This window comes from Mustela putorius, unplaced genomic scaffold (assembly GCF_011764305.1).
Source record: "Mustela putorius furo isolate JIRA1106 unplaced genomic scaffold, ASM1176430v1.1 tig00001130_pilon_pilon_pilon, whole genome shotgun sequence".
NCBI classification, from domain to species: Eukaryota; Metazoa; Chordata; class Mammalia; order Carnivora; family Mustelidae; genus Mustela; species Mustela putorius.
The window spans coordinates 1,817,567-1,843,108 of record NW_025421584.1 but is presented as its reverse complement, the minus strand read 5'-3'; the positions used below and the strand labels follow the sequence as shown (position 1 = coordinate 1,843,108).

Here is a 25,542-nt window from a genome sequence, read left to right as displayed (position 1 = left end):
GGTAGTCCTGAGGAAAATTAAAGAAGACACAAATAAATGGAGAGATAAACCATGTTCATAGATTAGAAGATTCCAAATGGCTAAGATACCTATTTTCCCCAAATTAAAGTGTAGATTCACTATAACTGAGTCATGAACACAGAAAGCTTTCTGATAAATTGACAAGTGATTCTAAAATTAGTATCTAAATGCTAAGAACCAAGAATAGCCAAAATAATTTGGAAAAGAAAAAAATGTTGGACACATTATACAACCTAATTTCACGATTTAATATAAAGGTTTAATAATCAAGGCACTGTGGTATTGGCTTTAGGATAGACAGACAGATCAATGCACAGAAATAGAACCACACATAAAATGTCAGCTGATTCTTTGACAGAGGTGCCAAATTAATCCTATGCTGAAAATATAGTCTTTTTACTAATGATGCTGGAAAACTGGATGATAACTATTATGGGAAGATAATGAACTTCTACCCACACTTCTCAACAAAAGATTTATGGATCACAGACTTCAATGTAAAATTAAAACTATGAGCTTTGAGAAGATATCGTAGGTGGATTTTTTTGTCATCTTGGAATAGACAAAGTCTTCTTAGGACACAGAAAACATTGGTCATTAAAAAATGATAAATTGGATTTCAAAACTTAAAAATTTCAGTTTATCAAAATATACCATTAAGAAAATGCATACAAAGCCCCAGACTGGGAGAATAAATAATAAGTTGTACTTTTACATAATAATGATAGAGGAGGTACAATGAAAATAATAATCCATTTATATTATAACGTATAAAATATTTGAATTCCAGGCATAAACTTCTATCAGTGAAACAAAAGGAAAAAATAATTGGAAAGTCATACCTTATGCTTATTGTATAGACTATAATAAAGATGACAACACTTCCTAATTTAGTAAAGATATTTTAATGTAAGACTAATTAATTTTTCTCAGGATATTTTGAATAACATCTTTAAACAGGATTTCGCAAGCCAAGGAAACATGCCTTTAAGTTTATTGACTATTTATGATAGTGCGTTTTTATCAGATTGGATTCTGGCAATGAGGAATTCTAAAATTGGTCTTTGATTTGTTAGCAGATATTCAAACAAACCTTCAAAAAAAGGTTAAGAATACTGGAATAAAAATTAGGCCGTGAGCAGCCCCAAATACCATAACAAGAAACATAATCTTAAAAAATGTCCTGAAGATGTATGCTTTAGCTGCAGATAAAACACACACCCCTATTACTGTTGAAAGTGCACTTTGTAACACTGGATAGCCTAGCAGATACAATGCCTCAATTGTTTTTTGGTTTACTGAGGGCTTAGAACTGGAAACAAATGCATAAGAAATGTGTGCAGAAAAATCGAAAGAAAACCCTATACAAATGACAAGATTAATCATGGATATGGAATCAAGATTGACATTCCAGAATGCCATGAAACCCGTTACTCCCACAATCACAGAAGCAATAGCAAAAGTCACCCACAAGGAACACAGTGGGTGAGGAATTAACAATAAGGAAACAATGAACATAGCGGTTGATGCAACAATGACATTTCGAACAGTATTTTCTAATATTGCAGTATACTGATCAAAATATATGAATGCCTGGTTATACACCATTAGGGGAATTTCGCACTTTTCAGCTTTGCTTCGTAACTGGGATAACATCATCTTCTTATTGATTGAAGAAGAAACACCCACGGTCTGAATGAAGCCCCGGGAAGAAATGATTTCATGTGATGATGAAATGTTAATATCATACATAAAAAGTGGAAAATGTGTTAAAAAATTGGGCAAATTATTCATAAAATTATCCTTATCATTTACATCTTGCTGGCTCTTTTCCGTATATTGCACATACTCTCGTAACCAAAACTCTGTAAGACTTTTATCTACATGGTCACTGTTTTCCAAATCTGACAGACATATTTCCAGTTTTGGCCTAACACCTTCATCCCAGTAGTTAAGAGTTTCTGTAACAATAACCATAACTCTGGGACCATAATCTGAAAAATATTCTTCTTCTACATTAAAATATGGTGTGATGTAGGAATCGTCACTTGCCAAATTTCGAAGGTCTAAACCTTCCTGCACTTGGAAACACCCATAGATGCTACTTATGATGTACAAAATGTATAAAAGCACTACAAAAAATTTGGACTCAGTTCTTGTCAGAAAAGGGCCAAAATAGTCCCGAAAGAACACATTCATTGGATGGACATCAGTTTCTTCTTCTTCCGGGAGAGAATCACATGGAAGACAGCAGGATCTTTTCAATGAGGAGCATTTTTGGTCAGGAGTTTCTGGCTTTTTCAACCAGTGTAGACAGACTCTTTCTCTTTTACCATCCAGGGCCAGAAAGGCCCCAAAACAGGTGATGTTATAGAAATAACAAAAGAGCAAGGTTGTTCCTGTATAGATGCAAAAGTACTGTACGGACCTGAAAGAGGTCATAATCCCTGTATAGAAGGCCAGGACGTTGGTGATGGTGGTAATTGTAATCGACACTGCCACTTTGGAATAGACACTGGACAGACGCTGTTTTATGTTATCCATGAGGCTGGTCTTCTGCCAGGCAAAAATCATTATGAACATATCATCAACCCCGACACCTGTTTAAAAAAAAAAAGCCATCTCCATACATATTAATATCCATTAAAAATTAAATATGTAAACTCAAACCATCTTCTTTGTCCATCTCTTAAGGTCTGATTTATCTTGCCCAATCTGTGCTTTGACACTGTGTTCTCTGTTGCGTCCTTTGGTTGCCTCTGAAGCCACACCAGAATTCAGCCCTTCCTCTGTAACAACTCTGGGCTTTGTATGTCCTCCTGTTATTTGTACATAGCATGAGATAGACCGGATACTCTGTTCCTAGTCTTCGTGCAGGGCGTTTTAAAGATGAGTCAGGAAACCTGTTGTGGATGTTAGCTGAAACAGGATTAGCAATGTTATCTTTGATTCCACTGGATTATCTGAGAGACCATTTTCCCTCATAAACCATTTTACACAAATGTACAGACACATTGAGCCAACATTCTGTTGCTTAAAATATAAGCTGGACTTATCTGGTCTACAGTTAGCATCTAAGTATCAATGTGCTAGGATTTGAGAGGCACCGCATAGTATACACACACACACACCACACACACACACACACACACACACACACACACACACACACACCGTTTTTCTCCTAGCCTTTTTGATACCCAGAATGTTACCACTTAAACTTACTTTCCCAGGTTAAGGCATTATTATTAAAATGCAAATACTCTTGAGATCAAACATGTGCACCAAAGTAAATCTCAAGAATCCCTTGCATAGGGGTGCCTGGGTGGCTCACTGGGTTAAAGCCTCTGCCTTCAGCGTAGGTCATGATCCCAGGGTCCTGAGATCGAGACCTGCATTGGGCTGTCTTCCCAGCAGGGAGCCTGCTTCCCTTCCTGTCTCTCTCTGCCTGCCTCTCTGCCTACTTGAGATCTCTGTCAAATAAATAAATAAAATCTTTAAAAAAAAAAAAGAATCCCTTGCATATTAATATCTACTAGGTAATCCTTTTCCATAAGGATGTTTCATGATGGGTTTGGAATAGAGAGGACAGAACATTTGAGGATTTTGAAATCACCACTGAAAACTTGGAAAGGAGGACTAGAAAGAAGAAAGCGGATAGTGAGGACAGCAAGAGCATTTGCAGATAAGTTTCACCTGCCTCAAGCTTTTTGCTAGAGTTGAAACTACTTTCACCCATGTATATTGATACAAACTCAATAAAATAAACAAGAAAATACATAAGGTGGAATAAAATGCTGATCTCCACTTCAATTTGGGGGTATCTTCTCCATGGGAGGGTACTAGGAATTGCAACTTTGCCTCTAATCAGATGTTCTCTGGGTATGATCAAGCAGGCAGAAGGATCTAAATTAACATAAGGCTACACAGAATGTCACAAATGCATCCTGACATCGCATGGCTAGCGGCCTTGAGGATTTCAGTTGTATTCAGCTGGACAAAAGGGAAGAATCAGAAGTACTAAGGACCAAGAATGAACTCATTGATATTTACGAGGTATTTAAAAACTATTTTTATTCTTTTTAAAAGATTTTATTTATTTATTTGACAGAGAGAGATCACAAGTAGGCAAAGAGAGAGGGGGAAGCAGGATCCCTTCTGAGCAGAGAGCCCAATGCGGGACTCGAGCCCAGAACCCTGAGATCATGACTGGAGTTGGAAGGCAGAGGCTTAACCCACTGAGCCACCCAGGCGCCCTAAAAACTAGTTTTATTATTTATAAAACCTTATTCAGCAATTGTCCTCACACACTTCTTGAGTTGCTTAAATCACACACACACAGAGCCATTCACCCTCCTGTGAATACACAAACTTTACAATCTTGGTTTACATGAAATCAATTACATATACCTTAACCTTGTTATGAATGGCTGTGGGGGGTTGATGAGTGACTAAGTATGGCTGTGTACCAGGAAGCGATGCCCTGACATCCAGCATACAGCTCATCCACTCTCTCCCCTAGGAAACCAAATACTACCTCTTCCAAGCTCCTTACTTTCTCAAATAGAAACACCTTTGTTTTCTCATGCTTATTATAAAATAAATTCTGCAAGTACAGGAAAATATGGAGAAAAAATTTAAACAGCTGTAATTCCACTCTTCATTTTTACTTATATACATCTGGAATTTGCTCTATGCAAATACACCAATACAACTATATCTTTTTATTTTGAACACCCTATTTCATAACAAGCATTTTTCTGGTAGTGGTTATATATCTTATGTCTACCTTATATATCTTATAAATCTACCTCTTTCTAAGGACTGAATATGATTCACAATTTTAATATGCTACATTTGTGTTGCCCAATCCCATGTGATAGGGAATTAAATGGTTTTTTAAACCTTCCTGTTCTAAATATTGCCAAAGTGAACATGCTTTCACTTGTTCAATTATTAGGACAAATTCCTAGGAAGTAGAATCAGTAAGTCAAAGACATTCCCTGTTTAATTTTTAAGCCTTTTGATTTGCAAAACTGGACTAAAAAAAGGGTGTACCAGGTTACAGTTTTCCTGTAGCAGGATGAGTGTTCATTTCCATACAACCTTCCTTCAATCTTGCCGATATTCATTAATCCAATATGAAAACAAGGTGTCTCATTTTTGTTTTAATTTGTATCCCCTGGTTAATTGAGAGGTCAAATTTAATTTTCTTATTATTTCCAGTAATTCATATTTTGGTTTTGGGTGTGACCCATCTGTTCATGTCCCTTGTCTGTGTTTTTCTATTTGGGGTGCTAGATTTTCTCCCTCTAAAGACACACAATTCAATTTTATTTTCTTTTTTCCTGTCACCTCATTTTTGGATCTATAGAACCACCCAAATATAATTATTTTGCTTAATCTAACCTAAACTCCCTCCCTTATCTACCCCACACCCCCACATATACAACATGAAGCCTCATGTTTTGTTTTACTCACCCAGAATAAGAAATGGTGAATTTGCAACTATGATCACAAATGGCACCCCCATGTACAACATCAGGCCAAAGCCGCTCACCACTGCCAAGGCAGCAGAAATCACCCCAAAGGCTGCGGTCCACATTTTGTTAGGTACGCAGTCACACCTGTAAGTTTGGAAGGAAAAATCATGGGATTTGTGGTGGTAGGTTCTATACTGAAATTCCATCAGTTTGTAACATTTTTGACTTGGACACCTATTCAGAAGGCTCCTGGGCAATAATTCCCATGCTAGTCTAGTGGAGACCTTTAATTCCCAGGCACTATCCCAGACCAAGTGGGGAAAAAGGAGAGAGGGAACAGAAAAGCTATCTGAGCTTTTACAAAACTTTCTAGGTGATTCTTCTGCAGCTAAGCAAGCAACTACTCCACTGATTGGTAGTTGAGAACCACAGAGTTATACTAAAACACTCCTGATGGTTAATTCCACTCTGCTCTTCAAAGGGTATAAATGGACTACAACAGCAAAGGGAGGGTAAGTCTTAGCAGAGTAAGTATCCATGTCCAGTACTCTTTTCACCCAACCCTAGACTCCAGCTCACTGTAGATGCAAGCCTAAATAGCTCATGTATTTCAGAGCCAGTTCAATATATATTTTGGTTAGCAAAATGTAGAAAGACTCCTCCTAAGACGTTTTCAGGATTTTCATCTACTGCTGAAGTGGGCTCTAGAAAAGTTGCTACTGATTGCAAAAGAATTGGAAATGTAGTCCATTTAGAATAACAGCCTGGGCCTATTTCCTAGAAGTGGGCATATATAGACAGCATTTTAAAGTATGGGTTCTTTTTTTTTTTTGGATCTTTTTTTTTTACTTTTAATTTTTTATTTTTATAAACATATATTTTTATCCCCAGGGGTACAGGTCTGTGAATCACCAGGTTTACACACTTCACAGCACTCACCAAAGCACATACCCTCCCCAATGTCCATAATCCCACCCCCTTCTCCCAAACCCCCTCCCCCCAGCAACCCTCAGTTTGTTTTGTGAGATTAAGAGTCACTTATGGTTTGTCTCCCTCCCAATATTTGAATCTCCCTGATGGCTAGTGATGATGAACATTTTTTTTATGTGGCTGATAGCCATTTGTATGTCCTCATTGGAGAAGTGTCTGTTCATATATTCTGCCCTTTTTTTTTTAAATATGATTGTCTGTTTTGTGTATGTTGAGTTTGAGGAGTTCTTCATAGATCCTGGATAGCAACCTTTTGTCTGTACTGTCATTTGCAAATATCTTCTCCCATCCCGTGGGGTTGCCTCTTTGTTTTGTTAACTGTTTCCTTTGAGATACCAACTTACACCAGTTAGAGTGGCCAAAATTAGCAAGACAGGAAACCTGTGTTGGAGAGGTTGTGGAGAAAGGGGAACCCTCTTACACTGTTGGTGGGAATGCAAGTTGGTGCAGCCACTTTGGAAAACAGTGTGGAGATTCCTCAAGAAATTAAAAATAGAGCTTCCCTATGACCCTGCAATTGCAATACTGGGTATTTACCCCAAAGATACAGATGTAGTAAAAAGAAGGGCCATCTATACCTCAATGTTTATAGCAGCAATGGCCACGGTCGCCAAACTGTGCAAAGAACCAAAATGCCCTTCCACAGACGAATGGATAAGGAAGATGTGGTCCATATACAGAGTATTATGCCTCCATCAGAAGGGATGAATACCCAATTTTTGTAGCAACATGACGGGACTGGAAGAGATTATGCTGAGTGAAAGTCAAGTAGAGAGAGTCAATTATCATATGTTTTCACTTATTCGTGGAGCATAACAAATAACATGGAGGACATGGGGAGATGGAGAGGAGAAGGGAGTTGAGGGAAATTGGAAGGGGAGGTGAACCATGAGAGACTATGGACTCTGAAAAACAATCTGAGGGTTTTGAAGGGGCGGGGTGTGGGAGGTTGGGGGAACCAGGTGGTGGGTATTAGAGAGGGCACGGATTGTATGGAGCACTGGGTGTGGTGCAAAACCAATGAATACTGTTACGCTGAAAAGAAATAAAAAATTAAAAAAAGTATGGGTTCAGTACTTTACCTACCCAACAGCCACAACGTTATACTTTTTTAAAAAGATTATTTATTTATTTGTCAGAGAGGGAGGGGGGAGTACAAGCAGGGGGAGTGGCAGGCAGAGGGAGAAGCAGGCTCCCTGCTGAGCAGGGAACCTGATGCGGAACTTGATCCCAAGACCCTGGGATCATGACCTGAGCCAAAGGCAGATGCTTAACCAACTGAGCCAGCCAGGTACCCACCACATTACATTTTAAAATTTATATTTCACTTGTTTGTTAACTGCTTCAAAACAAATGACTGAGTCTCATCTCTGGATGTTTTTAGTAGGAGAGACAAACTAAGTTTGGATTGAAACCTAAGAGTAAACTATGGAAATGGAAGCACTGATTCTAATACAGTAACAACATGACTAAAGACCTTTTACTGTTGTAACAGTAAAATAGCTAAACTTTCTTATTATGAAAAAAATATTTTGCACCATGGTTGTAACTCACTTTCTGTCAATCCACCAGTTCTAGGAGTTAAATTGAGGGCCCTAAATCAAACACACAGACAAAATTTCAGAGCAAAAATAAGTTGCTTTGTTAGACTAAAATTTGACTATAATGAATACTTTCTTAAAACAATACTGGTTTATCTATGAAAAACCTGCAGCGAATATTATTCTCAATGGAAAAAAACTGAGAGCTTTTCTGCTAAGGTCAGGAACATGGCAGGGGCTATCCACTACCACCACTGCTATTCAACATAGTACTAGAAGTCCTAGCCTCAGCAATCAGACAACAAGAAGAAATTAAAGGCATCCAAATCAGCAAAGAAGAAGTCAAACTATCCCTCTTTGCAGATGATATGATACTTTATGTGGAAAACCCAAAAGACTCCACTCCAAATCTGCTAGAACTTGTACAGGAATTCAGTAAAGTGTCAGGATATAAAATCAATGCACAGAAATCAGTTGCATTTCTATACACCAACAACAAGACAGAATAAAGATAAATTAAGGAGTCAATCTCATTTACAATTGCACCCAAAACCATAAGATACCTGGGAATAAACCTAACCAAAGAGGCAAAGAATCTATACTCGGAAAACTATAAAATACTCATGAAAGAAATTGAGGAAGGCACAAAGAAATGGAAAAATGTTTCATGCTCATGGATTGGAAGAACAAATATTGTGAAAATGTCTGAAGCAATTGACACATTTAATGCAATCCCTATTGGGGAATGTTGAAAAAGAAAGTCAAAGTTGGTGGCATCACAATTCCAAACTTCAAGCTCTATTACAAAGCTGTCATCATCAAGACAGTATGGTACCGGCACAAAAACAGACACATAATCAATAGAACAGAATAGAGAGCCCAGAAATGGACCCTCAACTCTATGGTCAACTAATCTTCAACAAAGCAGGAAAGGATGTCCAATGGAAAAAATGGTGCTCCCAAGAAATGGTGTTGGGAAAACTGGACAGCCACATGCATAAAAATAAAATTGGACCATTTCCTTACACCACACACAAAAACAGGTTCAAAATGGATGAAGGGCCTCAATGTGAGGCAGGAATCTGTCAAAATCATTGAGGAGAACAGAGGCAGCAACCTCTTTGACCTCAGCCACAGCAAATTCTTCTTGGAAACATCCCCAAAGGCAAGGGGAACAAGGGCAAAAATGAACTATTGGGACTTCATCAAGATCAAAAGCTTTTGCACAGCAAAGGAAACAGTCAACAAAACCAAAAGACAACTGATAGAATGGGAGATATTTGCAAATGACATATCAGATAAAGGGGTAGTATCTAAAGTCTACAAAGAACTTATCAAACTCAACACCCAAAGAACAAATAATCCAATCAAGAATTGGGCAGAGGACATGAACAGACATTTCTGCAAAGACATCCAGATGACCAACAGACACATGAAAAAGTGCTCCACATCACTCGATGTCAGGGAAATACAAATCAAAACCACAATGAGATACCATCTCACACCAGTCAGAATGGTTAAAATTAACAAGTCAGGAAATGACAGATGCTGGTGAGGATGCGGAGAAAGGGGAACCCTCCTACACTGTTGGTGGGAATGCAAGCTGGTGCAACCACTCTGGAAAACAGCATGGAGGTTCCTCAAAAATTTGAAAATAGAGCTACCCTATGACCCAGCAATTGTTCTGCTGGGTATTTACCCTAAAGATACAAATGTAGTGATCCAAAGGGGCACGTGCACCTCAATGTTTATAGCAGTAATGTCCACAATAGCCAAACTATGGAAAGAAACTAGATGTCCATCAACAGATGAATGGATAAAGAAGATGTGGTATATATACACAATGGAATACTATGCAGCCATCAAAAGAAATGAAATCTTGCCATTTGTAACAATGTGGATGGAACTAGAGGGTATTAGGCTGAGTGAAATAAGTCAATCAGAGAAAGACAATGATCATATGATCTCCCTGACATGAGGAACTTGAGAGGCAATGTGGGGGGTTTGGGGGGTAGGAAAAGAATAAATGAAAGAAGATGGGATCAGGAGGGAGACAAACCGTAAGAGACTCTTAATCTCACAAAACAAACTGAGAGTTGTCCGGGGGGAAGATGGGTAGGGAAAGGGTGGTTGGGTTATGGACACTAGGGAGAGTGTGTGCTATGGTGAGTGCTGTGAACTGTGTAAACCTGTCGATTCACAAACCTGTACCCCTGGAGCTAATAATACATTATATGTTAATTTATAAAAAAAAAAAAAATAAAAAAAAAAATACTGGCTTATGGCAGTTTAAAAGAAGAAGGTAACGAAGATGAACTCTGAAATCAGAAAGATTAAGGAGGATAAAAGTTACATATGACACATTTATTTCCATTCCCTCTTTCAAGTTTCTGGATTTTTTGGTATAAATTTTCCAGAGGGTGGGAGGCATGATTTTACTTTGACTAAGTTGAGCTGACTTTCTCTCATTGACCTTTATTTTATTTTATTTTTTATTTTTTTTAAAACATTTTATTTATTTATTTATTTGACAGACAGAGATCACAAGCAGGCAGAGAGGAAAGCAGAGAGAAAGGAGGAAGCAGGCTCCCCACTGAGCAGAGAGCCCGATGTGGGGCTTGATCCCAGGACCCTGAGATCATGGCCCTAGCCGAAGGCAGAGGCTTTAACCCACTGAGCCACCCAGGCACCCCTCAATGACCTTTATTTTAATGTTCAATAGACCACGGAGGAAAAAATTTGAAGGTGAACACTGTAAGAATTTGGTGAATACATTTGCAGATATTCCAGTGTCCTAGATGGATTTGGTTTTAAGCAGTTTATCAGAATGATCTAGCAGAGTCTTAGAACTTTGGATTTCCTGGAACCTAGCTCTGCAGATTCTGATACAATAAGTTTGTAGGGAAGCTGCAGAGTCTGAATATCTAAATCTTTCCTCATATGATTCCAGTGCTCAGGCCAATTTGGGCATCACTGACAGCAAGATGGCCCATTCTCTGAATTTCTAATTCACTTAGCAGACAAGGGCTAAACTAAAAATTATTGTCCTTAGAAAACAATCTGTATGTTTGGTGAGAGATCCTTATCTTCCTTGAAAGGTAATCATGTCTCCTATGAGTAAACAATAATTTCCAGTGTATTTGAGAAGGGAAAGATTTTCCCCAGATTGTTTCAGAAACTGATTGAATATTTGGGGTAAGTTTTGACATTTCCAAAATGTTAGACAAGTTTGAAATAGTCTAGAAGCTCAACATACCACTACTATACTGTAGAATGAGGTTCAGGTTAGAGCATAAAGTTGGAAAAGTCTTACTATTGTTCTTATCACTCCATTGTAGACAATGAATATTGAACCCTAAATTGTGTTTGAACAAGGCTTCTGTGTGAGGCAAATGCAGGTATGCAAGGAGTAGCCTTCCTGTGAAGGATCTGAGACAAGCAGGACAGGCAATGTTTTAGGGACTGTCTAGGAGGCCCCACCCAGAACACAGAGAAGAGATTCTCTGTGATAACAGAGAGAGGAGTGAGAGGTGCTAAGAAACTTAGAATACACTCTCACAGGAGAATGGGTTTTATTTTTGATAGCAGAAAAGGCATGAATTGAACCATCATGGCAACATCTTTACCTTAAGTATTTTCCTGCTCCTTTTCCTCTCTTCTCCTTGGGCATGCTCCAACCAGAAGCCAACTTAGCAAGATGAGAAGTAGGAAGAAAAGTGCTACAAGAGGACTGGTGAGTCCCTTTTTTCCCCATTAAGGACTGTCCCAGGCAGCACACTCTGGCTAAGAGTGCTGGCAGCGTGGGGGTGGGGGGGAACCTTAGCTTCAAATCTAGTTATTTTTTTGCTTTTTTTTTTTAATTACATGATTTTGTTTTGTTTGATTACATAGACGTGGACATTTTAATTCAGACTAGAGGATTTTGTCTTACCTAAGAATGACCACAAAACTCACAGGGCCTGCCTGAATTTTCATGGGGCAGAAGAAGAACTGCTCTACCTACAAAACTTAAAGAGAACAAAGGGAGACAAAAATAAAGTTGCTGTATATTTATATCTCATGAGTCCTATGTGTTCAGTGTGTTGGTTACAAACACATAAATTCTTCAAAGACACATAAATATAAATCATTTTCTAATTGCCTTTGGTACAGGATTTATTTTCTGTATTACTGTCCATAGTCATTTAAGTCAGATAAGCAAGAATTGATATAAACTTCTATCTTCAGAACCAACTATCTAGTAGACAAGTTTTATCAAACCAGTTGTTGGTACCTTGTAGATTCCACACGAGTTTAACATTTTTTTTAACTCTACTGACTTGAAAAAGAAGAATTTTGTCTTTCCCTCCCCACATTCTGCCTCCTCCCTCAATGGCTCCCTCCCTCCCTCCTACGCCTCCTCTTTAGTATTTTGGTTTGTTCCTTTTCTAGGGCATTGTGGTCTTTCTTTGCCAGAATAACAAAGCTGTGAGGTAGTTTACCGACTCAAAGAGGTACCCATTGTAGTTATTTGACTCCCTTTGTCTACTGGGGCCTCATTTTCCTCTACCTTAAAATCTAGAGGTTGAATTATATCATTTGTTCCCAAATCAACCTACAAATGAGAATCAAGTAGACAAGCTTTTGAAATACAGATTTTTAAACGGAACCCCCAGAATAGGGGGGTTCAATAGGGAAAGGCCTCAGAATACATAGACTTAAGAGTTGTCTCTGTGACGCTGCTGTGAGAATCACTGGGATGATATAATCCGTAGTGTTCTTTCTACACCTAAATTCTTTTATTTGTTGATATTTTTCACATTTTAGCTTTCTGATCACAAGAGACTAAATTAACCCTAAGGCCTAGATAACAATTTTTAAGTGCTTAACAAGATAAAGCCCACATCAGAACAATGAAGATATCTAAGTCAATTAAATTAAAGATTATTTTTATATAGGTTAAAAATACTAGTTCAAACTTATAAATAGGACTTGTTGTTTAGTTCTATCAGCATATCTGCCTCCAAATGGTCATAATTGGCAAATATGTAAGGTAAAAAAAAATACACCAAATCAAACAAAACTGGCCACAATTTCTTTTTCTTTTCTTTTTTTTTTTAAAGATTTATTTATGTATTTGTTAGAGAGAGAGAGAGAGAGCACAAGCAGGGGGAGTGGCAGGCAGAGGGCAAGGGAGAAGCAGGCTCCCTGCTAGGCAGGGAGCCCATGTGGGACTCAATCCCAGGATGCTGGGATCATAACCTGAGCTGAAGCAGATATTTAGCTGACTGAGCCACCCAAGTATCCCTAACCACAATTTCTTTATTTCTTTTTACTATTCTATGTGATTGCACACTATTGCTAATGGGGAAAAAGTTTAAAAAATAAGAGTTTAGTGTTAGACGTCAACAAAACCTGGAGTAGGTATTTCACAAGTCTCATGACTCCACCCAACTCCCAGAAATATAGAAAAACCAGCATATATTTTCAGAATTCTATAAACTCTGGAAAATAGTCAAATGCTTACAACAAGTAAACAAATGTTGAATAAAATGTGGGGAAGCACTTCAGAATTGCTGAAAAATTTTTATAGTTATTTTACATGCCATGTCTCTCTCCCTCTCCAGTGTAGTAGAAGTCTTAAAGTGACAGTGACCATAAAGTGACAGATGTATTAAAGTGGCCACAGCCTCAAGGTGGCGATAGCATTAAGGCAGACAGCAGTCTTAAAGCAGTAACAGCTGTGTTACCAGTATGGAACCAATTCTAAGCTTTTACCTAGGGCTGATCCCCAGGCACAGTGTAAGCCTTGCTAAGTGTTGAAGGAGGGTCCAGGCTAGAACCATGTTGCAAAAATTGGGAGAGCTCCTGGCATCCAGAGAAATCTATGTCAAGACACTAGCTAAATGAAAGCTAAGTTACAGAAACTTCAGTGAGTACAAAAACAATAATTACAGTCTTTACAATAATAGTTTGGGAAAATCACTAAGAAAATGAACTACTACAGTCTTAAATAAACACATTAAAAAACAACAGAGAACTCTAGGAAATCTGATTTGAAGTTAAGTTTATACCAGTTTAATGTAGATTGTTTTAAATTGAGAATTATAAATCTCCATGGTAACCCTAAAGAAAATCTCACAAAGTCACTGCCAAAGGGAATGACAAGAAAATCAAACAGCTCACTAGAAAAATAAAAACTAAACATTCAAGATGCATAAATGGATGAAATGAGGAATAAAAAAGCTGTAAGATATACAGAATACAAATAGCAAAATAGCAGAAGTCCCTCCTTCTCAGCAGTTATTTTATTTTTTTTTTTAAGATTTTATTTATTTATTTAACAAAGAGAGATCACAAGCAGGCAGAGAGGCAGGCAGAGAGAGAAAGGGAAACAGGCTCCTGCTGAGCCCAGAACCCAATACAGGGCTCGATCTCAGGACCTGAGCTGAAGGCAGAGGCTTTAACCCAATGAGCCACCCAGGCGCCCCTCAGCAGTTATTTTAAAATGTAAATGGATTAAACTCTCCAGTCAAAACGTAGAGATTGAAAGAATGGATAAAATAGCATGATTCAACTATATTCTGTCTACAAGAGACTCTAGATTTGAAGACATAAACAAATTGAAAGTTAAAGGATGAACAAAGATATTCCATATGAGTAGTAACCAAAGGACAGCAGGGGTGGATATACTGATATAAGACAAAACAAACTTTATTTTAAAAATAGTTAAAAGAGACAAAGAAGGACATTATATATTGATAAAAAGGCCAATTCATCAAGAGGATTTGAAAACTACAAACAGACATGCACCACCAATAGAGACCGAAAATACATGAAGCAAATATTGACAGACTTGCAGAGAGAAATAGGTAGCTCTACAATAATAGCTGGAGAATTCAATATACCACTTTCAATAATGGATAAAACATCCAGGCAGATACTCTATAATGAAACATAAGAAATGGACAACTCTATAAATCAGTTAGACTTACAGAGATACATAGAACACTCAACCCAATGATATCAGAAAATACATTATTCTCAAGCACACATGAAATATTCTCTGGAATAGATCATATGTTTGGTTACAAAACAAGTCTGAAAATGTAAAAATATTGAAATTATACAAAGTACTTTTCAACTAACAATGGAGTGATGCTCCAAATCACTAATAGAGGGAAAGCTGGATAATTCAAAATATATGGAAATTAACTCTCTATTTAATAACTAATGGGCCAAAGAACAAATCACATGGGAAATTAGAAAATACTTAGCAATAAATGAAAACAAATACACAGGCATACCAGAACTTACTGGATGTAGTGCTCACAGATAAATTTATACTACATTAAAAAAGACAAAGATCTTAAATCACTTTATGGTATTAGACATCTTGTAGAAACAGAAACAAAACAAAACCCAAAGCTAACAGAAGGAAGGAAGGAAATGAAAGATTAGAATAGAAAAAAAATAAAACTAAGTATAGAAAAAAAAAAAGAACCAATGAACCTATTTAAAAAAAATCAGAAAGTGAAAATTTGGCTATTTAAAAAAAAAAAAGAGATCTAAATAACTAAATCAGATATGAAAGTGACAGAATTACTACTGAAAGGGAAAGAAAGATCCAAAAAATAAAATAAATCAAATAAATAAAAAAAATAGCAGAAGATATTACTACTGCTTATAGAAAAAATAGAAAGGATTATTTTTAAAAATATAAACAAAAACTTACACCAACAAATTAGGTAACCTAGATGAAATGCACAAATTCCTAGAACCACGAACAAATGACATAAACTGACTCACGATGAAACAGAAAATCTCAACAGACATGTAACAAGTAAAAAGATTGAATTAATAATCAAAAACCTTCCAAAAAAGAAAAGTCCAACACCAGATCATTGTACTGGTGAATTTTACTAAAGGTATAAGGAAGAATTAACACCAATTATTCTCAAATCATTCCAAAAGGTTGAAAAAGGAACACTAATACTAATGCAAGATAAAGACTACAAGAAGAAAACTACAGATCAATCTCTTTTATGAATATGGATGCAAATGTCCTTAATAAAATTCTAGTAAACCCAATTCAATAGAATATTAAAAGGATTATACATCATGACCAAGTGGGATTTATCCCAGGAATGCAAGAGAGGTTCAACATGGGAAAATCAATCAATATAATATACCACACTAATAGGACAAAGGATTAAAACTATGTGATCATCTCAACAGATGCAGAAAAGGCATTTGACAAGACCTAATACCCATTTACAATAATGTGGGAGGCTTCAATAAGGCTTGAGACGAGGACCAAAACAGACCCTGACTTGTGCCTCCTTTAAAGTCCGAATAACCTAACAAAAGGTTTAGGACGGGAAAAGCTGAGTAGCACTGAGAAAGGGTCTGTGCTATGTGTTATGTGCTTGCCTACGTGACTTCCCACATGCTTGCTAAACAAATGAGAACAATTCGTTTGAGGTCATAAGTTCATGGATGGTCCTTGCTGCCCTAGTACAGCCCATAGCTTACTTTCAGGTTTGCTGTATCAATTCAGAACAAGTGTACTGGCATCAGCCATTTGGCATCTGCTTATAGTGGGAACTCATGGTTGTTTAACTAGACACAGATGTATTGCTCCTCCTATTGTGGGAACTCTTGGTTGTTTAACTAGAATCAGATGTATTGCTTCTCCTATTGTAATATCACTATATATATGGCCTTAATGCTTTGAATAAACTTAGCACTGTTGGACATCCTCCGCAGTGCTCCTCCTGCCCCTATCTCTCTGCTTCTCGAGTTCTTTTCTTCATCCTCTTACCCTCATGTTCCTGGTCAATTTGTCACGCCAGCTGTGACACAATAAAAATACTCAAAAAACAAGGAATGGAAATGAACTTCCTCAAAATGATAGGTGCATTTATGAAAACTGTATAGCTAACATTATACTCAATAGTGAAAGACTGAAAGATTTCCCTCTAAATTCTGGAACATGATAAAGATGCCCATTTTCACCAATGACACTCAACATTGAAATAGAAGTGCTAGCCAGAGAAATTAGATAAGAAAGAGCAATAAAAGGAACTCAAATTGGAAGTGAAGAATGTAACTATTCCTTTTTACAGATTATATGATTCTATACATGAAAATTTCAAATAATCCACAATAAAACTAGTAGAGTTAATAAACAAATTGAGCAAAGCTGCAAGATACAAGATCAACACAGAAAAGTCAGTTGTGTTTCCATTTATGTGCAATGAGCAATCCAAAAAATGACATGAAGAAAGCAATTGCATTTACATAGTGTCTGAAAGAATAAAATACTTAGAAATAAACTTAACCAAGGAAATGAAAGACTAAAAATTTTAAAAAATTGGCAAAAGAAAATAAAGACCTAAGTAATGGAAAGTCATCCTTAGTTCATGGGGAGAAAGAGAGTATTGTTCAGATGTCAATCTCACCTAAAGCAACCTATAGATTCAGCATACTCTTTATTACAAAATGCCAATGGCCTTTTTCTTTTCTTGAGAGATGGAAAAGTCAACCCTTCAAATTCATATGGAATTGCAAGAATCCATGGATATCCAAAATAATCATGAAAAAGAAGAAAAGAATTGGAGGACTGAGACTTCAAGATTTCAAAATTCACAACAAAGCTACAGCAATTAAAACAGTGTGGTTCTGACATATCAACAGACATGTAGGCTAATGGAATAGAATTGAGAGTCCACAGAAATAAACCCATATATCTACAGCCAATTGATTTTTGACAAGGATGCCAAATCCAGTCAACTGGGAAAGAACAATCTCTTCATCACATGGTACTTGGACAACTAGGTTTCCATATGTACAAGAATGAAGTTAGACCTCTACTCACACCATATACAAAAATGAACTAAAAACCAATCAACAACTTAAATATAAAAGCTAAAACCATAGAAAGTTTTCAATTCTTAGAAGGAAACAGGGCAAAGGTACATGACCTTGGACTTGTCAACAGATTCCTAGACGTAACACCAAAAGCATAAGTAGCAAAAGAAAAATGGTAAAAGATAAATTGGATTTCTTCAACATTAAAAGCTTTTGTGCATTAAAGACATTATCGAGAAAGTGAAGAGACCGTATGAAAGAATGGGAGGAAATATTCATAAATCATATATCTTTTCTTGAGAAAGAAAGAGAGAACGAGCAAGCAAGAACATGAGCAGGGGAGAGGGGCAGAGAAAGAGAGAGATTGAAAATCTTAAGTGGGCTCCACTCCCAGCACCGAGCCCGACTCAGGGCTTGATCTCACAACCCTGAGATCATGACCTAAGCTGAAACCAAGAGCTGGATGTTCAACCAACTGAGCCACCCAGATGTCTCTACAAATCTGATAAAGGTTTAACACCCAGAATACACAAAGTACTCATTAACAACAGGACTCAACAACAAAAAGACAAACAACCCAATGAAAAAAAATGGGCAAAGGACTTGCATAGATATCTCTCCAAAGAAGACAGGCAAATGGCCAATAAGCACATGAAGATACTTAACATCATTCATAATTAGGGAAATGTAAATTAAAACACACTTTGCTACTACTAAGATAGCTGTCATCAATGTTGGTGAGGGTGTGTGGAAATTAGAACCCTTACACACTGCTGGTAGGATGTAAAATGAGGGTAGCCCCTGTGGCAAGTGGTTTGGCACTTCTTGGAATAGCTAAACACAGAATTACATAACTCACCAATTCAACTCCTAGGAATGTACTGAAAACAATTGAAAACAGCAGCTCAGACAAATATTTGTATACCCGTGTTCACTGCAACATTATTCACAAAAGCCAAAAGGTGGAAACATTCCAAGTGCCCAACAATAGACAAGTGAATAAACACCACTGTTTATATATGATGAAACATTAGTCAGGAAAAGGAATGGAGTGTTTTTTGATACATGCTACATAATAGTTGAACCTTGAAAACGTTATGGTAAGTGAAATAAACCGGTCACAAAAGAACAAATATTGTATGATTTCACTTAAATGAAATCTCTAGAATAGGCAAGTTCATAGAAATAGAAAGAAGATAAAGATTAACTGGGGGGGGGCAGGGGAAGGTTGTATGTGGGGGGCTTAGTCAGTTAAGCATTTGCCTTTGGCTCAGGTCATGATCCAGGGTCCTGGGATCGCCCTGCGTGGGGCTCCTTGTTTGAGGGGGAAGCCTGCTTCTCCCTCTCTTACTCCCCCTGCTTGTGTTCCCTCTCTTGCTGTCTCTGTCAAATAAATAAATAAAATCTTTTTTAAAAAAAAAAAGTTAATAGGGATTGGGATGTGGGGAGGCCATGGGGGGTTACAGGCTGAGACTTACATAAATTGTTTGGAGTGATGAAAAATGTTTAGAACCAGATAGTTGTGATGGTTGTACAACAGTGTGAATCTAATTAATACCACTAAATTGCACACTGAAAAATGATTGAAATGACATATTTTATATCTTTTATATGTATTTCACCACACACAAATATTTTTTAAAAGAGTTAAACAACTAATAAAACTGCTTTACCTGTAGCATGATATGATTGCGAATAATATGATTAGAAGGTATGCCAAGTGAAACAAAGGGATCACTGTCATAGAAGTGGCTTGAAATTCCAGTTGTCTGGAAAGTGATGTAAAGTAGACCACCTGCCACAGAAAATATACCCAAGTAAATAACTTTTCATTCCAATATTTGTGTGTAAGTGACAAAAACTACTGAAACACTACAGCTTATTCATTGAAACGACATGTTAAAATTTGTGGACTATGACTTTAGAATAAAGAAGACAACATAGATTTGCTTCTTCCCACAAATCTATGGCATGGTTTCCAAAGTCTCTTGCAAAAAAGCCAAAGTTTAAAACTTCTGAATATACAAAATCTGAGTTCTATATAAGACCATGAAGGCATTAATAGCCACAGGAAAGTGTCGCTTTTTCTAAATTTCATTACGTTTTTGACTTTTACAATTTTAAGTGCATTGATATTTCAGAAAGACCTGGCATTCAAAGCCTTTTTCCAGTAGCTGTCTCACTTTACCAGGCTTATTCACAAGTATTAAAGGGCTTGCTGGCCCAACATTACAGAATTGTAAGCATGTGCCTGGCACTGTGCTAGAATTTACTCAGAAAATGCTAAGCTAGTTCTTTTTTCGTAAACACTATGAACTTCTGTTTGAAGGGGTTTTTGTTGTTGTTATGTTTTTTGGGTTGCTTGGGTTTTTTGTTTTGTTTTGTTTTTAATTTCAGTGAACTCCAAACAAGTTTTAGGGAGCTCCCCCAAACAGCAAAGACTTTAACTAAAAGTAGGAATTTCAAAGTCATTTGACTAGGAAACCTGATGATCAATGTCTGTATGGAACTGACCTACCTTGAGGATGTAGAATTTGTGTTTTCCACCAACACTGCTAAGGATTTAAGATTTGTAGCATCCTTTGATGTGTGAGATTAAGGACATTGGTTTAAGTACCGAATAGAGTAGAGCACTCCCAGCTTCGAGGCAAGGACTCCATCAAATAATTGGGGAGTGCTACTGCTACGATCCTTGGGGAAAGTTTCCTATTCCTCCCACCTTCTCCTGGCCTCCCTCTAAAGCCCAGCCACCAGGTACCTGGATCTTCTTCAAGGCCAGACTCTTTTCGATGTTGCTAAATTGGTTCAGGAAATGGATCAGCCACATCTTGCTATGCTCGTTGACCTCGCCATCCTCAGTCTTCAGGAAGTACAGCAGCCGCATGGCCTTGGCCCTCACGAGTAACTGGTTCTTTCCCATCCTCTTGCCTAAAAACGTTCCTCCAATGGTCCCCGGCCAGGTAGATGGGCTGGCCTGTTGGGTTGAAGATTGGGAAGGTGACGTTTCCCAGGTCGAGGTTTTTGTTCCTCTGCCAGACAGCCAGGAGCGGGTTGGAGGGAACGCAGAAATCCTCGTTCTTAGCACACACCTGATCGTAGCGGGTCTGGGTTCCGTTTTCCTTGGTCACATACAGATCCTGTATCGCAGCGTCCAGTTTACTAATTTCTTCCAGGATTTCTTGTTCCAGCACGGAGGTGGTGTTGGAGACCGCCAGAATGCAAGCGAAATTGACTTCAGTGCTCTTCCTGGAGATGGAGAAGTGGTAAGAGTCGTTGGCGGTGAAATGTCCCTGCACAAAGCGCCGCTCAGCCTTGGCCGGGCTCCCGATGGGGGTGTACTGCTCCTCCAGGTTTTCCTCTTTATCCTTGGGTAAGTAAATCAAGCCGGTGCCCAGAATGGCCGTCAGCGCAATGGGCGCCAGCAGGAAGATCCAGGGGTGCGAGCCCACCACCCACCCCAGCTTTCCGAAGGCGCGGGAGAGAGGCGCCTCCAGGCAGTCGGTGTGGCAGTGGGGTCTCTCCGACGGCTGATTTTCCGACCGTGACCTTGAGCGTGACCATGACACCGGCGGGCCTGAAGGCCCCCTCGCGGACCTCGACTGGGAATGGGACGCCCCAAGGGACTGCGTGCGCTGCCCCAAAGCCAGGTTAAGCTTGGGTTCCAGTCCATGACTTGACTGCAAGGGCCGCTCTGACTCGGGCTTGGAGGCGGGCAGCGGCTGTGCCCGCGGGCGCGCCCCCCGCTCCGACGGCCTCCCGGAGTCCCGCCCGGGCTGGGCCTGGGCTTTCGGCCTAGTCTCCGGCTGCGGCCGCCGTGGCGGCTCCGGCTCCGGCTCCGGCTTCTGGGCTGCGGACTGGGGCCCGGCCTCTGGCGCAACCTTGGAGGGACTGAGGCTCATTTCCGGGAAGGCGAGGCGACGTTCTCACTCGGGGCGGCAGGTGAGACGGCAGCCACCGGACGGAGCGCCCATCTCACCGCACCCGACGGTTTCCAGAAGTTCCAAGGGAGTCTGTTTGAGCTCCGGCTGCTCGCGCCCCGACCCTGCAGGCTTCGGGGCGGAGCACGTGTCCGGACCCATGGCCCGACGAGCCCCAAATCTGCGTGTGGCGAGCCCGTGCCCTCCGGAGTCGAGTTAATACAGAAGCACTTCTTAAAGGTAAGATGCTGCCTGTTGTGCAAGACTTACATTGGGGGGGGGGGGTGTGGCTTACACACACACACACACACACATGTTCTAGCCTTTCTGGGATCATCCAGTAACACAGTTCTTGGGTAAGGGGAGCCTGCCACACTGAATGCATTGTTTTTATCAAACCGAACATAAACATTCTCCTCGTAAAAAGTTAGAAGGCAACATGTAGAATGAAACGTGAGTGTTTATCTTTGGTCTGTTCCACAGTTCCCAGGATGGAGGGACCCCTGTGTTCATGTCACCATTTTCATGAAAGTCCTCACCCACCTTTTGACGTGCAGGTGACTAGAAGGCAGGCGGGTGGCGAGCGGGTCCTAGAATCAGGAAAATTGCTCGTCACGTTTTCCGTGGTTGGCGGTCACTTAGCATTGATTGTGGTTGTGTTTTTATGTGCGGAGATACCGCGTTTTAACGAAATCTCAAGATTCTAAGAATATCAAGTCCAAGACTTTGAGGAAGATATCTTTAACAATATTTTAAAGGAGAAAGAAATAGGAGATATTAAGTTGGCTTTCCAGAAAGTCATGGTTTAAGAGTGACCTTAATAACCACAAGGTGGCACCCGTTTTCTGTTCTAAAAGTTACATTAAATGGGAGGTGGATTCCTCTTCTTCGTCGGCTTGTTGCAAGTCCTAGTTATAGCTATATCTTGAGTTTGTCATTGGTGCGGTATAAATCTAATGTATCACATTTAAAAAATGGGGGGTGGGGGCGCCTGGGTGGCTCAGTGAGTTAAGCCACTGCCTTTGGCGCAGGTCATGCCTGGGATCGAGCCCGGCATCGGGCTCTTTGCTGGGCAGGGAGCCTGCTTCCTCCCTTTCTCTCTGCCTGCCTCTCTGCCTACTTGTGATCTTCTCTGTCAAATAAATAAATAAAATAAAATTTAAAAAAGGGGGGGGAACTGATTTGGGAATTCCATTTGTTAAACCATATCTATATTATGGAGAGAATGGCTCAGCTCTTATCCTAAACATTTAGGATGAAATATTAGAGGGATGGTGTTCACAAGTGCTCTGTAATGTGTAAAACTAGGATCTTTTACTGCCCATCTTTATGGTATTTCTTTAGCACAATATCGGCGTGGTTTTTTTTTTTTCATTCTCAAAACATAACCCCTAAACTTCTACAATTGCTCTTAAATCAGCCACCATAAGGCACTAAATTCTATAGAAAAATATGTTCTTCAATTTGATTTTATTGAGTTTCTTCATTCTAGTTTATTAATTCTAAATTATTTAATTTTACTAATCTATATATGTAGATTACTAATGTTTGTGTGGGTTTAGAAGGTCAAAAAAATATCACTAATAGTTATTCCCAACCAGTTTTTCTGTATCATTCTATAAAAGGAATTTGACATTTTTAAAATGAGCTCATCTGCTATATTTGAGTTGTGAAAGCTTTTCATATTGATTTTGGCGCTCTCGACTATATCCAGAACAGCCAGAACATGGCCTAGAAGTCACATGTCTTTAGTGACAAGTCTCTTAAGTTGCTTCCTTTCAATTCACACAATACTCTGGCCTTTAATCTGAGAATGGTGTCTACTTTGTCAGGACTGGATTCTCCATACTTTGTGAAATGCCTTCTGGATGAGAAGGGGGTGGGTATTGAGAACTCAAGAATACAGTTTAGGACTTAAAATTTTATCTAGTCTACTTCTTATCCATCTTCAGTCTGGGTAAAATTAAACAGGCAAAGCATTACCTTTTCTTTATCTCTTATTGCTATGTGGATTCCATTTCCTTCTCTTCCCCAGTCCTTTCAAGCAGCCCCCATGTCCCATTTTTTTCTCTTTCCCCCCATTTCTCCTTTTGTAAGTCTCATTCTCTCAGGTTAGCCAAACTGAGTTTGGTATAAATAAAGGGCAGTTGCCCATTATATTTTTTTTTTTTTAAAAATTTTTTGCCCATTACTATGCATAAAATGCTTTTTTTTTACATTACTGTGTATTTTAGTTACTGGTTAATCTGTTTCCCACACTTGAGTATGAGCTCCTCAGAGACAAGGAGGACATCTTGTTTTTGTTGTTCAGAGGACACTCCAATGTTAGTCATAACTTAGGCGCTACTGCTTATCTTTCCACAGCTCTAGAAATTATAAAATTCAAAAATGGCAGAAATAATAATGGCCGAAATGTATTCTGTAGATCCTGTAGATCTGCTCAGATGCCTGTGTTCTGAAACACCAGGTATCATTTTGCGACTTTTCACCTGCCCTATCTTAAGCCTTTTACCTTTTCCTTTGCTCCTTGTTGAAATTAAAACAGTATAGCTTTCCTCATAATTCATATAATAATCTATCACAGAGTGTTATGAAGTCACTCAGTTTTCCTTTTTCTAGATTGAAATCTAAAGGTTTAATAAATTTATTGGCCATTGAGAAGAGGCTGTAAAACTGAGAGATGAATAGTTAAGAAAGAAACTGAAAAAGGACAGCAGCAAGAACTGATCATGAATGTATTGTTGGGGAAGAAAAAAAAATGTGTGTGTGTGAAAGAGAGAGAGAAGGAACAGAAGAAGACGGAGAGAGAATCCCAGGTACGCTCTATGCCTAGTGTGGAGCCTGACTTGGGGCTCCATCTCACAACCCTGAGATCATGACCTGAGCCAAAATCAAGAGAAGACACTTAACTGGCTGAGTTACCCAGGTGCCCCAAGAAACACATGGTTAAAATGCATGTACACATAATGTAGAGTGGTAGGCTTTTATACTAATGGTCTCCAATGAATCATGGCTCCCAGTATTTATGACTTTTTGTGGTTCCCTCCCACATTGGCCGATGTGACTTACTTGGTCCCATGGGACATCAGCAACCGTGACACAAACAGAAGGTTGATTAGTACTTATGCATTTGGGACTTGCCTTCTTGGAAGCAAGAGAACTCAGGTCTTTATGGACTTGGGGTTCACAATGCTGATGGTAAAACTTTTTGAAGTAGTTACTTTATCATTGAACTTCATTAAATTCCTTTTTATATAATAAGGTGAATCTCTTATTTTCGTCAGTATAGTGATGCCCAAAAACATGGCTCAGGAAAGAGCAGAAGACAAGCTGGAGAATGCTTGAGAGAAAGAAAAAAAGAGATTTCCATAAAGAAATTGCTAGAATTTGGGAAAACAAATTAGACAGAACACTTAAGTAGAGATCTTGAAGGTCACATTCAACATACAGAAAGGAAAACACAGCAACAATAACCAGACTTGACAGGGGACTTTAAAGGGGCAGGGAATAATTAAAAATTAATAGGTTAGAGAGAGTGACTAGAGTCTTAAAAAATGTAACAGAGAAAACCAGACTAATGCCCCCAGAGGGAACACAAATCCAGGAGATAACAGTAATTGCAAGTGCCCTTGGAGATTTTCCCTGGAAGAGCAGGGGAGCTAGTCAGAGTGGTTACAAAAAGTCTGAACAGACTTTTAAGTCTAGAACAAGGACAATTAAATTAGACCCTTTCACATA

General features: G+C 38.8%; 1 protein-coding gene across 1 annotated transcript; it reads right to left on the bottom strand.

Annotated features, from left to right (window-relative positions):
• Window positions 1-905: 905 nt before the first annotated feature.
• Window positions 906-21,884, bottom strand: PTCHD3 (patched domain containing 3). The gene is given in 5 exon segments (XM_045087423.1): window positions 906-2,621; window positions 5,503-5,648; window positions 19,561-19,682; window positions 20,646-20,840; window positions 20,842-21,884. Coding segments are annotated over 5 exon segments (2,913 nt in total). The 5' UTR covers window positions 21,787-21,884; the 3' UTR covers window positions 906-1,116.
• Between the last annotated feature and the right edge of the window lie 3,658 nt (window positions 21,885-25,542).